Genomic DNA, 11,663 nt, shown 5'->3' with positions numbered 1-11,663 from the left:
TCGCTGGGAGGGGGGCCAGCCCTCGGCACGGGTGGGGGACGGACGGACGGACGGACGGAGGCGGCAGGAGGCAGGGCTGAGGGAGGAGGTTTGAGCCTCCGCTGCTCCTGTCCGCTGCTCCTGCCGTGGGCGCGCGTCAGTTCCTGCCGCCGGCCGGCGCTGCCATCGGGATCCGCCGAGCGGGAGCGCCGCCGCCATGAGCCGCAGCTACAACGATGAGCTGCAGTACCTGGACAAGATTGATAAGAACTGCTGGCGGATCAAGAAGGGCTTCGTGCCGAACATGCGTGTGCGTGGGAGGGGGCCTGGGTGCCCGGGGCGGGGGTCGGGGGAAGGGGCCCGAATTCGGGGTCGGGTCAGCCCGGGCGGAGCCGGGCGGCTGACGGCTCTTCCCGCAGGTGGAGGGCGTTTTCTACGTGAACGATCCGCTGGAGAAGCTGATGTTCGAGGAGCTGCGCAATGCCTGCCGCGGCGGAGGTGGGTCCGGCGGGGAGCGGGGTGCGGACCCCCTGACCCGAGGGGTGACACAGAATCAGTCGGTTTGGAGGAGCCCTCTGCGATCATCGAGTCCAGCCTGGGACCGAACACCACCATGCCAGCCAGACCACGGCACTGGGTGCCGCGTCCATCCTTTCCCTGAACGCTTTCAGGGACGGGGACTCCAACACCTCCCTTAGGCAGCCCATTCCAATGTGTAATCATCCTTTCCGTGAGGAAATTCCTCCTAATGTCCAACCTAAACCTCTCCTGGTACAGCTTAAGACTGTCCCCTTGTCCTGTCCCCTCTTGCCTGGGGGAAGAGGCCGTGTGATGTGCCCCAGGGCTGTCCCCGCACGTCCCTCCCGACCCCGGGGTGCAGCAGGCAGCGGGGCAGGCCCGGCGCGTCCCGGCGGGTGCCTCTGGAGCGGCGGCACACGGGAGCGAGTTATCCCGGGAGCAGCACGGGCGGGCACCGGCAGTGTGGGATGCCCTGTGCCCAGCTCTGGCGGGCGGCACCGGCAGTGTGGGATGCCCTGTGCCCAGCTCTGGCGGGCGGGCCCGCACTGCCGGCCGCGCTGTGCGCTCAGGAGTGTTCCCGGAATGCCGCTCTCAGAGTTCACTGTGCGGGTACCGCCTGGGCCTGTTCTCTCTGGAGCTGGGGTGCAGGGCTGCATCCGAGCTGCCAGCTGGGCCAGAAGGAGCACGCTGCTGTTGTTAGCACAGACCCCACACTATTGATACAAACACACCAGAAGTTGGTCTTCAGTGAAATAAACAGCGCATTTAATGAAACTGCAGATTGTGCACAGTGCCAGGCTCTTTATAACAGATTAGAACCTCTCGTCGGTGGCTGACTTTTTTTTTGCCAGAGTTCTAAACAGCGTATTTAGAAAGTGTTTCATTGTGTTTATCATGGTAAATTATTAGATTACTTTTTTTTTTTTTTAATCTTCTTCAGGTGCAGGTGGCTTCTTGCCTGCTATGAAACAGATTGGAAATGTGGCTGCATTGCCTGGAATTGTTCATGTGAGTATCCGCTGTGAAAATCTGCTCTTTTTCTGTTCCCATTTGCCTGAGAGGATTGCATTCCAAATGGGAACTCTCTCATGAGAAGAGGTATGGACCAAAGTTCTCAAGGCAGTTTGTGTGTTAGGAACCTGTGTCTGAGTAAGGAGTGCTTGCAAGGGCATGCTGCAAAACTAAGTTGTCGGAAAGGGAAGTAACCACTTGCTTCATTGCTTGTCTTTTGAGATGCAGCTTTTCATGCTGTTTCAGCTTCTTGAGCCACCTTTCCCTGCTGTTCATACTAACTGCTTATTGGTTTTGAATTGCCTCTGCTCTGGAACACATACAGAAGTGTGGAGAGAGCAGGAGGTAGTACTGTTGTCTGTGTTATTGTTACTGGCCTCATGTGAGTGGGGAGCCTTCACATGCACTCAACACTGCTTTCCCTCATCCTGTGCCTTTTTGGAAGCAAAGCATCAGATATAATGATACAGGAAAAAAATACTTACCTCTTTTCAAGAAGTGCAAAGTATGATGTGGAAATGATCCTCTTCAATATTGCGTATATTAATAAGTAACAAATAACAGATTTTTTAAAATTGTCTGTTTTGGCAGAAGTTTTGAATTCATGGGTGCAGTAAAAGGCAGACCATCATGCTGTTAAATGCCTTAGGGGTCATGCCGAAATGGAGTGGGGTAGAATAGTAACAACCCACTAAAATGGGAATTTTGGCTGGTAGTTTGTAGAAGTGATGCTACAATCATGTGCATATTCGAATCTTCACTTTTTATTTACAAATCAATGATTTCTTGGTGATGGCAAGGATAGGTAGAAAAAGCAAATAATTCCATTCAAAAGTACTGTTCACTTCAGTATGTGGTAGCACTTTAATAGATATTGAAAAATTCCAATTTCTGACAGCTTTCTGGGTGTCACGGGGTGTTTGCTTCAGAAATCTGATCTCTGCTTTTTTTGACTGTCTTGTAAGTACAGGAGATTAGATCCTCACCTGAGCTGATGTGTTCACTCCACCCACATCTGAACATCCATTTTCTGTTTGGTATATTTTTTTGCAAGTGTCACAAGCACTGCCACAAGGCAAAGTATAACCAAGGCAACTCTGCAGCACTGAGTTTCCTAAAGCTTTAAAATTGCCTTTCAGAGATCAATAGGCCTTCCAGATGTCCATTCTGGCTATGGATTTGCTATTGGCAATATGGCTGCCTTTGATATGAGTGATCCTGAAGCAGTGGTTTCACCAGGTAAGGATGACTGACTCAACCTGCTCTGAGAAATATCTGGGATGGCATAAAAATACTTTTCAGAAATGGCAGGACTTTACAGTACTTTACATTCAGAAACAAAGCCAAAAATATGAGAATTATAAAGAGTTAAGGGGTACTTAATTCTTGCACTTAGAATCTTTATTCTTTATGGAGCAGATAGTTACACTGAGAACAGCTAAACAGTACAGGTAGAATTGTCCTTGTGTTTGCAGCTTGGACTGCAACCCTCAGTTTTGAAGTTTTTGACCTTGGGGTTTCACCAGATCGATGAAGAACTGACTAGTTTCTTCGAGTAGTTTGAAAACATCTTTTCAGAATATTTCTAAAATGTGAGCTAACAGTATGTCTGTCTTTTTAGTAAAGACTTAGTTACTGATAGATTGAAGCTTGTGTGGTTGTCATGATACATGATACTCATGTTTCAGTTTTGCTTTGATCAGTTGAACTGTTCCTGGTTGACTCAGACCCAAGGTCTCTTAGTCTCTAACACTGGTAATACCAGAACCTTCATACTAAAGGTGGCATGATTATCTTTCACATTTGGCATTGCCTTATAGAATTTATTATTATAAATAGTAAGAGTTAAGCAAAGCACCAAGAGCTGGAGTTTAATATTCCATGTAAGTATTAATTACTTCTTATAACTATTTATTATTTATTCCAGTGAAGATTCAAAAACAAACTTATTTTTGGTGATTGCTTTCAAGAACATTTTACATTAGGGAGCCATTCTGAGATCTGTCACTTTTCTTCTGACCTTAGGCAGCAGAACAGGAACTCTTTCTGCTTCCTATGAGCAGTGTGTTTTATAATTGTGTCCACTTCTCCTTGTCAACTTGCTGGAGTAACTTTGTAAACAGAGAGCTCTGTAGGCAATCCTACAGCTATGTCTTAAAGTCTGAGGCTTCATGTACATCTGTTAAAACGAAGCTTAATGCAGTTTTGCTTTTTTTTTCCCCGCCAGCATTGTGTCACAAGAAAAGGAGTGAGATTACAGCCTTCAGTACATGCTCCCTGACAAGGCTTTTTCTCCACTTGTAGGTGGTGTTGGTTTTGACATCAACTGTGGTGTTCGCCTGCTGCGGACAAATCTGGATGAAAGTGATGTGCAGCCTGTGAAAGAACAGCTTGCCCAGGCTATGTTTGACCATATTCCTGTTGGTGTCGGCTCCAAAGGCGTCATCCCCATGAATGCCAAGTAAGAGAATGACTCTGTGCACACATCACTAGAGGGGACATCTCTGTTGTTAGTTTTGATGCAAGATTCGTCAGCAGGAGACTTAAGAAAGGAAAAGTAATTCTAAAATGCTTTCCATTCTTTCTGCGTATGTGCTTTACCAGGACTGACATAATCATCAATGCAGTCAGCTGTGTCTTCCCCCATTTAAACCTCTTAAAGTTTCTTGCTGGGTTCTCATCTGACAGAAAACTTCCATGAACATAAAAGTCTCTTTTGAAAGGAATGAGAGATAGGATTATAGATAGAAAATAGGATATTTCCTACCCAGCAAAGAGGAAAAATTGATGATGTATAAAAAGCTAATATATTTGTAGGGCTTGATTTTCATGAAGTATTAAGATGCTGGACGTGTTTGGAGAGCTGGGGGCTGAGCATAACAGAATAATTTAGATAGGATGGGATCTTTTGAGGTAATCTCATCCAACTCCTTGCAGGAAGGATCTAAATCTAAAGACAAGTCTTAAAAAAAAATTGCATCAAGTTGCTCGAGGCCATATCCAGTGGAGTGTTGAGTATATCCAAGGGTAATCATCTTATGTAGGTGTTTGATAATTGTAGGGATTTGGAAGAGGCACTGGAGATGGGTGTGGACTGGTCTCTCCGAGAGGGCTATGCCTGGGCAGAGGACAAGGAGCACTGTGAGGAGTATGGAAGAATGCTACAGGCCGACCCCAACAAAGTCTCTTCAAGGGCAAAGAAAAGGGGCCTGCCTCAGGTAATGTTATGTTTCAGGAAGGCTGTGCATACTCCCAGGGTTCAGATGTAAAGGTTAGAGAGTAGTTCTCTAATTCAGTGTCTTTTCTTGAAACTGTCTAGCATTTCTGGGCAGGGGGTAAGGTGAAATGGTGAGGTCAGGTCTGAATAATTCTAGACAGAACTGCAGCAGAGGAGACTAATACTGGGTGTACCCAAGGTCCTTGGGGCCATTAGGTTTTCATCTGTTAACACTGGGTACTGGAAGTTATATTAGGTGGCATTTCCACATACAGATGCATTTTGTTTTGGAGAGACAGGCAAGTTAGAGTTCAACTTTCGTCAGTGTTTGCTCAGCAAGTTAATAGCAGGGCAAGAAAAGATACAATAATAAATGGAACTAGCTCATAACTGAATCACAGTTTCATTTCTATAGATGGTGTCTCACTGCTCTGCGTGGAATAATTTGAGATGCCTATACTAATGGTACATTTGTAAAGCTTTCTTGTATATTCTTGATATTAATTGATAGTATTATTTGTTATTTGGGGTGGGGCAAAATTACAGCATTTTAATCTCAAAGTAACATTATGTCCCCAGTCTTCACATTTGCGTTACAAATAAGAGATCACCTGTTACAGAGTTGAAAAAATTTGGGTTTGGAAATGGAATATCTTGTTTTAATCTAGTGAAAAGTTTTAAGTACCTAATTAACAAGATGTTGTAACTTCTTTGTGGGGTTATAACCAAGTATAAGACTGTCTGCTTTGTCTGTACAAACTGAAGGTGAAGTCTCAACACTCGATACTCTTCCCATCCAGGCCAAAGTAGGTTGGAAAAAAGTGGCAGCACAGTCTGTATGTAGATCCTGATCTCCTTTTGTTTAATCACAGTCTTGTTCCAACAGCACAGGTAGTTACAAATTTGAACAAAAAGGAAAGCGGTGATGATGCTGTGCTTGAGTTCCTTCCAGTTCACATGGGGATATTTTTTCCCCAGGAAAGCCTTTTCCAAACCCCAAACCTTGCTGTAGCAATGTGCCCTGTCACCTGTTGCCGTAGCTCTCCCCTGTGCTCCCAGAGGCTGCTTTCCCTGCCCTGTCTGATCGGTGTCTTGTGATTGGCAGCTGGGGACCCTGGGAGCTGGAAATCATTATGCCGAGATCCAGGTGGTGGATGAGATTTACAACGAGTATGCTGCCAAGAAAATGGGCATTGACCACAAAGGGCAGGTGTGCGTGATGATCCACAGTGGAAGCAGAGGGCTGGGCCACCAGGTTGCCACAGGTATGGTCTGACTGGTGTAGCTACCTGGAGTGAGGCAAACTCTTCAGCATGGTCTTGTCACTGCCAGCAAACTCCAGCACCAAAGAGCATTTCTTACAGTGCAGTTGATGAGAGCATCCTAAATTGCCTGGTTAGGTGTTATCCGTTTGCAAACAAGTGATAACGTTCTGCCACAGATTTGTTTTTGCATTTGAGAAATAGCCTTGGGCTTGACCATTGGGCAGATGGGTTCAGTTTTAGAATATAAATTACAGACACCCGTGTTAACCTCAAAGATTGCAGCAAAATTAAGAAGTCACTTTGACTCCTGTGTTTATTTCCCAGATGCACTGGTGGCTATGGAAAAAGCTATGAAACGGGACAAAATCATAGTGAATGATCGTCAGTTGGCCTGTGCCAGGATTGCCTCTGCAGAGGGACAGGATTACCTGAAGGGAATGGCAGCTGCTGGCAACTATGCCTGGGTTAACCGCTCTTCCATGACTTTCCTAACACGACAGGTAGGAGCAGAGTTGTCTCTGATGCAAATGTTTTTGCTGCTTCATCCCAGACATAGAGAGCAAAGAGTAGTTGCACTATTTAACTTAATTTCATTTTTATGTTTCTTGAACTGTTTTTTTCTGGAGAGACTTGCACAAAGCTGCAGTCATGACAATCTGTCTAAAACTTCTCAAAATCACTTGATTGTATGTGGCAGAAGTCACTTAAGTGGTGTTTTTGAAAATGCCTTGAGCTGGAAAAAGAGGATACAAGAAAACTGGGGGATTTGTTGCTAAAATTGGGGGGTTTTGTTGCTGAGACCAGATTTCAGAGTTGCACAAATTTGCCTAATTGATATCTGACTTAATTACAACAGGAAGCTGCCAGTGGGCAGAGAAGCAATCTATGCAGTCCAATGCTGTTATTCTCAGCATTGTTGTATTGGGTTTCACTGTGGCTGAATTATGCTGATCTTGTACCTCACATCCTGATTTGCTCCCTTTTTAGGCCTTCGCCAAAGTCTTCAACACAACCCCAGATGACCTTGACATGCACGTTATCTATGATGTGTCTCACAACATTGCCAAAGTGGAACAGCACGTTGTGGATGGAAAGGAGAGGACTCTGCTGGTGCACAGGAAGGGATCAACCAGGGCCTTCCCCCCTCACCATCCTCTTATTGCTGTTGATTATCAAGTAAGTTTAGCTTTGGGAGAAGGAAATAGAGAGTTCTGGATTAATCAGACAATTTTAGGGTCCCTAACAGATACCTAAATGCTGCGAGTTCATTTTGTAAGGTAACAGCACTGGAACCCTGGTGGGATGGCAATATTCAGCCTCTGTGTGTGTTAGATCCTTGGAACACTGAGCTCCTCCGTCTGCTCCACACCCGAAATGGTTGGAAGAACATGAAAGGAAAGAAGTCCTTTATGCCAAGGGCAGGATTCAGTGGTTTGCCTTGTCTGTCTGTTGGACACAAGGCCTTTGATCTACTGGTCTGCATCTTTCAGTGCACTTAGTTTTCTAGAATCCTTGAGGCACCTGAGACAACCAGAGATTCTCTCAAGGACTGTTAATCTGACCTCCTTTTCTGGAGATAGAATTCCTCTCAGACTTTTATTAAGAATGAGTTTTTTCAGCTTTTTCTTACAAATGAATGCTTTGCATCCACAGCTGACTGGACAGCCCGTTTTGATCGGTGGCACAATGGGCACCTGTAGCTATGTCCTCACTGGCACAGAGCAAGGCATGACTGAGACCTTTGGAACTACTTGCCACGGAGCTGTAAGTCCAGAAGTTATTTCTGGGTGGGTTTGGGATGAGACTGTCATCCAGAGAACAAAGTTGTTGGAGGGTCATCCAATGTTTGATTCATCTGTTGGTCATACAAGTAGAGAGGTAGCCTTGCTAGTGGTCCCTGCCCAGAAGAACTGCAAGGTAGAAGTCTTTGTCCCTTGCTGAGTAGTTGTGACTGCTTTTGCTGAAAATCTAGGGGATACTGCTTTCTATAAGGCAGATGTTAGGATGAAGATGTAGAGAATAAGCTCCTTTTACCAAATTCTGATATCTCTGAGCTAATGGGTGGGATTAACTGTGCTTAGGTGGTCTATATAAAACTCCTCAGTAGTTAAAATAAAGTATTTCCTCCCCTGTTATTCATAGTGTGAGAGTCAAGAAGGAAGAGAAGTATCTTCCAGTAAATTCCAACTCCTAAACACTGTTTGATTTGGGTAAAAAGACACTTGCAGACAAGTGTGTTATACAAATGAAACTTCCCTAGCCATCATATCAGAGGGGTGATTTTGCAGGAGCCTGTGACCTGAAGGCAGAATTAATTTCCTGTATTGAGGTTCACTGTGATCTGTGCTCATAATGCAATAATGGGCTTTTTTTATAAGAAAGTTTTGTTTTTCCAAACTGCTACAAAAAAATAGAACTAACAAAACTGTTTGCCTAGGGTCGTGCACTGTCTCGAGCCAAATCTCGACGTAACTTGGACTTCCAGGATGTACTGGACAAGCTGGCTGACATGGGCATTGCCATCCGTGTTGCTTCTCCCAAACTGGTCATGGAAGAAGTGAGTTTGGTACTTCGTTATCTTAGAAGGAAATGAGATCTTGCTTCCTGGCTGAATGACCCTCCCTGGCCTCATTTTTTTGCAGTGCTAAGCAATTGCCAGTACTCTAAGTACGCAGCCAGTGTAATTTTTGATAGAGCTGTCAAATGTTTTGGAAAATGATATGAGGTGTTCTCAACCCTAAAAGCATGCTGAAAGGGGAGATGCCTGATTGACAGGTTTTGGAGAGTATGTTTTTTCCTCTTCTGCCTGGTGGATAGGGATAATTGCTATCTTTGTGCAAGCATCTACAAAAGTAGCTATGTTTTATGGATTTTCTTCTTGAATGATGTTCTCCCTGCTTTAAATTTACCTTACACTGCAGCTTTCATGTAGACTAGTAGCAGCTTGAAAGATCCTCTTTTAAGATTAACTCCGTTATTTGCTCAAGAAGAGAACTCTGAATAGTCAGAAAACTTTGCATATTATGACTTCTAGTTCCTCTGCATTAACATGAGCCTGCCTTTTCTGTTCACAGCCTCACTCATAAAAGTGTTTATCCTTTGGCACTATACTTTTCTGGGTGTTGGTGTTATATGAACATGTTGATCACATTAAAGTCTATTTAAGAGCAGCTTCCTTGTCAGAATAGGGGATAGAGAGGGAAGCTCTAGAGTTAAACCTTGACTACTGTCACTAACGGGCAGTGAAGATAAAACTTAAAGGCTACGTGTAAAGAAGAAGTTGGAGTCACTTCCTACAAGATAATGAGGCTCGACATTCTCACATGCTGGGGCACTGATTATCTGAAAAACTGGATTAAAACAGCTAATGTTTTATCTGAAATATGATGAGAGCTTATTTGGAAAGCTAGGTATCTTACAGATTTCTTAGATACATAAGGTGTACAGATTCTCAATATGTTCACCTACTTCTATACCCTACATTCATTTATATGGTTATTTTTGTGAAGAGTGGATTTCAAAAGCCTACACCTGACTTCCTGTGACTATGGGTTGTTTACAGTTTTGTCTTTTTTTTTGCCCTCCAGGCACCGGAGTCTTACAAGAACGTGACTGATGTGGTTAACACCTGCCACGAAGCTGGCATCAGCAAGAAAGCCATTAAACTGAGACCTATTGCTGTTATAAAAGGCTAGGAGCCAACAACGCACCAATGTCTCCAGGCCTGACACAAAACTGACTAGAATGATCATCTTCCCACACCTCTTGGACTCTGTAGGATGCTCAAATATCACATTCCTGTTCTGGAAACACAACAGCTAAGGATACACCTATTTTTAACCACTCCTAGCCATAATTAATGCCTCTCCTCCTTGTTATATGGCATATGTTATATGTTTCTTGTGAGGACAGGGCAAAGAAGTAAGTCAGTCTTGGTTTTTATATGCAGTCCTTTCTCCATTTCCCTGCTCAGGCAGGACTTCAGACTTGCCCGAGTTGTCACTAAGTGCTGTGCTGCAAGACCACCTCCATCAGGGAAGGTGGTGTATGAACCAGACCTGCTGTCACCACACCTGAGTGCCTGGAGCTTTTTCTGCACATGGAAATACTCTCATAGACAGGGTATTGCACCTGTGGGCAGGGAGAGGCTGTCCTGTTTGCAGGTACCTTTATGCATAGTCTGTACTGTTGCATGTTCTGTGGCAATTGGCTAAGAAATCTGGAACTGGGAGCAGTCTCCTGCTCAGGTTGAGCGGGGCTAGCTGACCTTGGGACAGTCTCACCCCAGCCTCTCCCATTTAACACAGCACCCAGTGGACTTGGCTCAGGACAAGCAGGCATTCCACACTCTTTTGGATAGCTGAGTAGGACTGAGTGTATGTTGCCTTTAGAGGTTTTGTTTGCCTAGTAAAAGTTGCAACTTAACTTAAAGATGTGCTAATCCAACATTCTAAAAAGCTCTAAGCATGTGAAAGTTGGGTTGGGTGATGCTGCTCACTGTGTCCCACAGCTAGGATTTAAGGGAGTCCGATTTCAGGGTCAGGCCCAATGCAATGGGACTTAGAATGTTTCTTTTACATTCATTAACCAAGACTGCAGGGGAGGCTGACCATCCCCACTGGATCATTTTGGGGGATTACAATAAAATGGGAAGATGGACGTGGCAGTGTATCTGTGTCATGTTTATTCTGTGTACTTAAAAGCAGACAACAGACGTTTTAGCCATATACGAGCTTGAAACGCAGTGCTTTTTGTGACTTCAGATGATGGATCTTGCCAAGAATGTGCAGCTGGCAGGACTCCTGCAGGATACAAGGAAGGGCAGTGCAGTGCTGTTTTCCCAGCTCGGCTGTGACAGGAGTGTGATGGCTGTGACTTGTCCTTGCCGGCTGAGCCCACTTGGCCGGACGGGGACCGCGCCTGCCTGCAAGGCTGGGTGCCGGCACAAGAGGGCGGCTGCAGGGAAACAACACCCCGAGCACGAGTGGAGCCCTGCCAAGGGCTTGTGTAAGGGGAGCAGGTAGTGATTGATGGGCTGCAGTGCCCTTTGATGAAACATCCCTTTAAGTGCAGGATCTTAGAAGGCATAATGGTATTTCACTGTCGTAATCACTTTGTTCCTACACCCGGGGTTTCTTAGGTTCAAATGTTGTGTTTGTGCAGGTTCGGAAGCAGCACCTACATACTTACAGGCACTGCTGTGAGTTCCTGTGAGTCTGAACCTACAGCTTTTTGTTTTCCTCTCCTTTCTTCAGTGGAGCAGCTCCAGATTGCCATTTCAGAGGTCTGAGACACACTTGCTGAATTTAAAACAAAAATCCTTTCACCTAGAAATGTGAATTACCCTCCAGTGACTGAAAGAAAAATTGGTCTTAAATCTGCAGAAGTCTGTGTTCCTTGCAGAAGATTCTGTCTGTAAATACTTCAGCTTATTTGATGTGGAATGTAAGGGAACCTTTAAAAAATTCACATTTAAAAATAAGCATTTCACAAACACAGTTCTCCGTTCAACTTCTACTTACCCTTACCATTAAGGGACAAATTTAAGTTTTTTACAAGCAGAAATCATGATTACCGTGGAGGTGCTGTCATATGGATGGGATGTATGCCTTAAGTCCTCTGATCATCAGTGTTTATGCATTCACATTCAAGACTGCAAGAAGAGCTGTCAA

The 11,663-nt window shown here is 44.8% G+C and overlaps 1 protein-coding gene across 1 annotated transcript; it reads left to right on the top strand.

Annotated features, from left to right (window-relative positions):
- Positions 1–131: 131 nt before the first annotated feature.
- Positions 132–10,650, top strand: RTCB (RNA 2',3'-cyclic phosphate and 5'-OH ligase). Its single transcript, XM_063395765.1, has 12 exons — positions 132–289; positions 399–477; positions 1,439–1,506; positions 2,649–2,748; positions 3,814–3,970; positions 4,571–4,727; positions 5,832–5,991; positions 6,316–6,491; positions 6,979–7,167; positions 7,645–7,755; positions 8,429–8,548; positions 9,579–10,650. The coding sequence occupies exons 1-12, from the start codon at positions 197–199 to the stop codon at positions 9,684–9,686; spliced, it is 1,518 nt and encodes a 505-aa protein (XP_063251835.1). The 5' UTR covers positions 132–196; the 3' UTR covers positions 9,687–10,650.
- Positions 10,651–11,663: the final 1,013 nt, after the last annotated feature.

The sequence above is a fragment of the Prinia subflava genome, chromosome 4 (assembly GCF_021018805.1).
Source record: "Prinia subflava isolate CZ2003 ecotype Zambia chromosome 4, Cam_Psub_1.2, whole genome shotgun sequence".
Taxonomy (NCBI): Eukaryota; Metazoa; Chordata; class Aves; order Passeriformes; family Cisticolidae; genus Prinia; species Prinia subflava.
Note: the sequence above shows the minus strand (reverse complement) of the source record. Positions and strands in the feature narration are given on the sequence as shown.

What these genes read in the sequence shown, in the direction of transcription:
- RTCB (XM_063395765.1), top strand. Translation starts at nt 197, where the DNA reads ATGAGCCGCAGCTACAACGATGAGCTGCAGTACCTGGACAAGATTGAT. An exon ending in TTATTGCTGTTGATTATCAA is followed by an intron (nt 7,168 to 7,644) that starts GTAAGTTTAGCT and finishes TTGCATCCACAG; the next exon opens with CTGACTGGACAGCCCGTTTT. An exon ending in GAACTACTTGCCACGGAGCT is followed by an intron (nt 7,756 to 8,428) that starts GTAAGTCCAGAA and finishes CTGTTTGCCTAG; the next exon opens with GGTCGTGCACTGTCTCGAGC.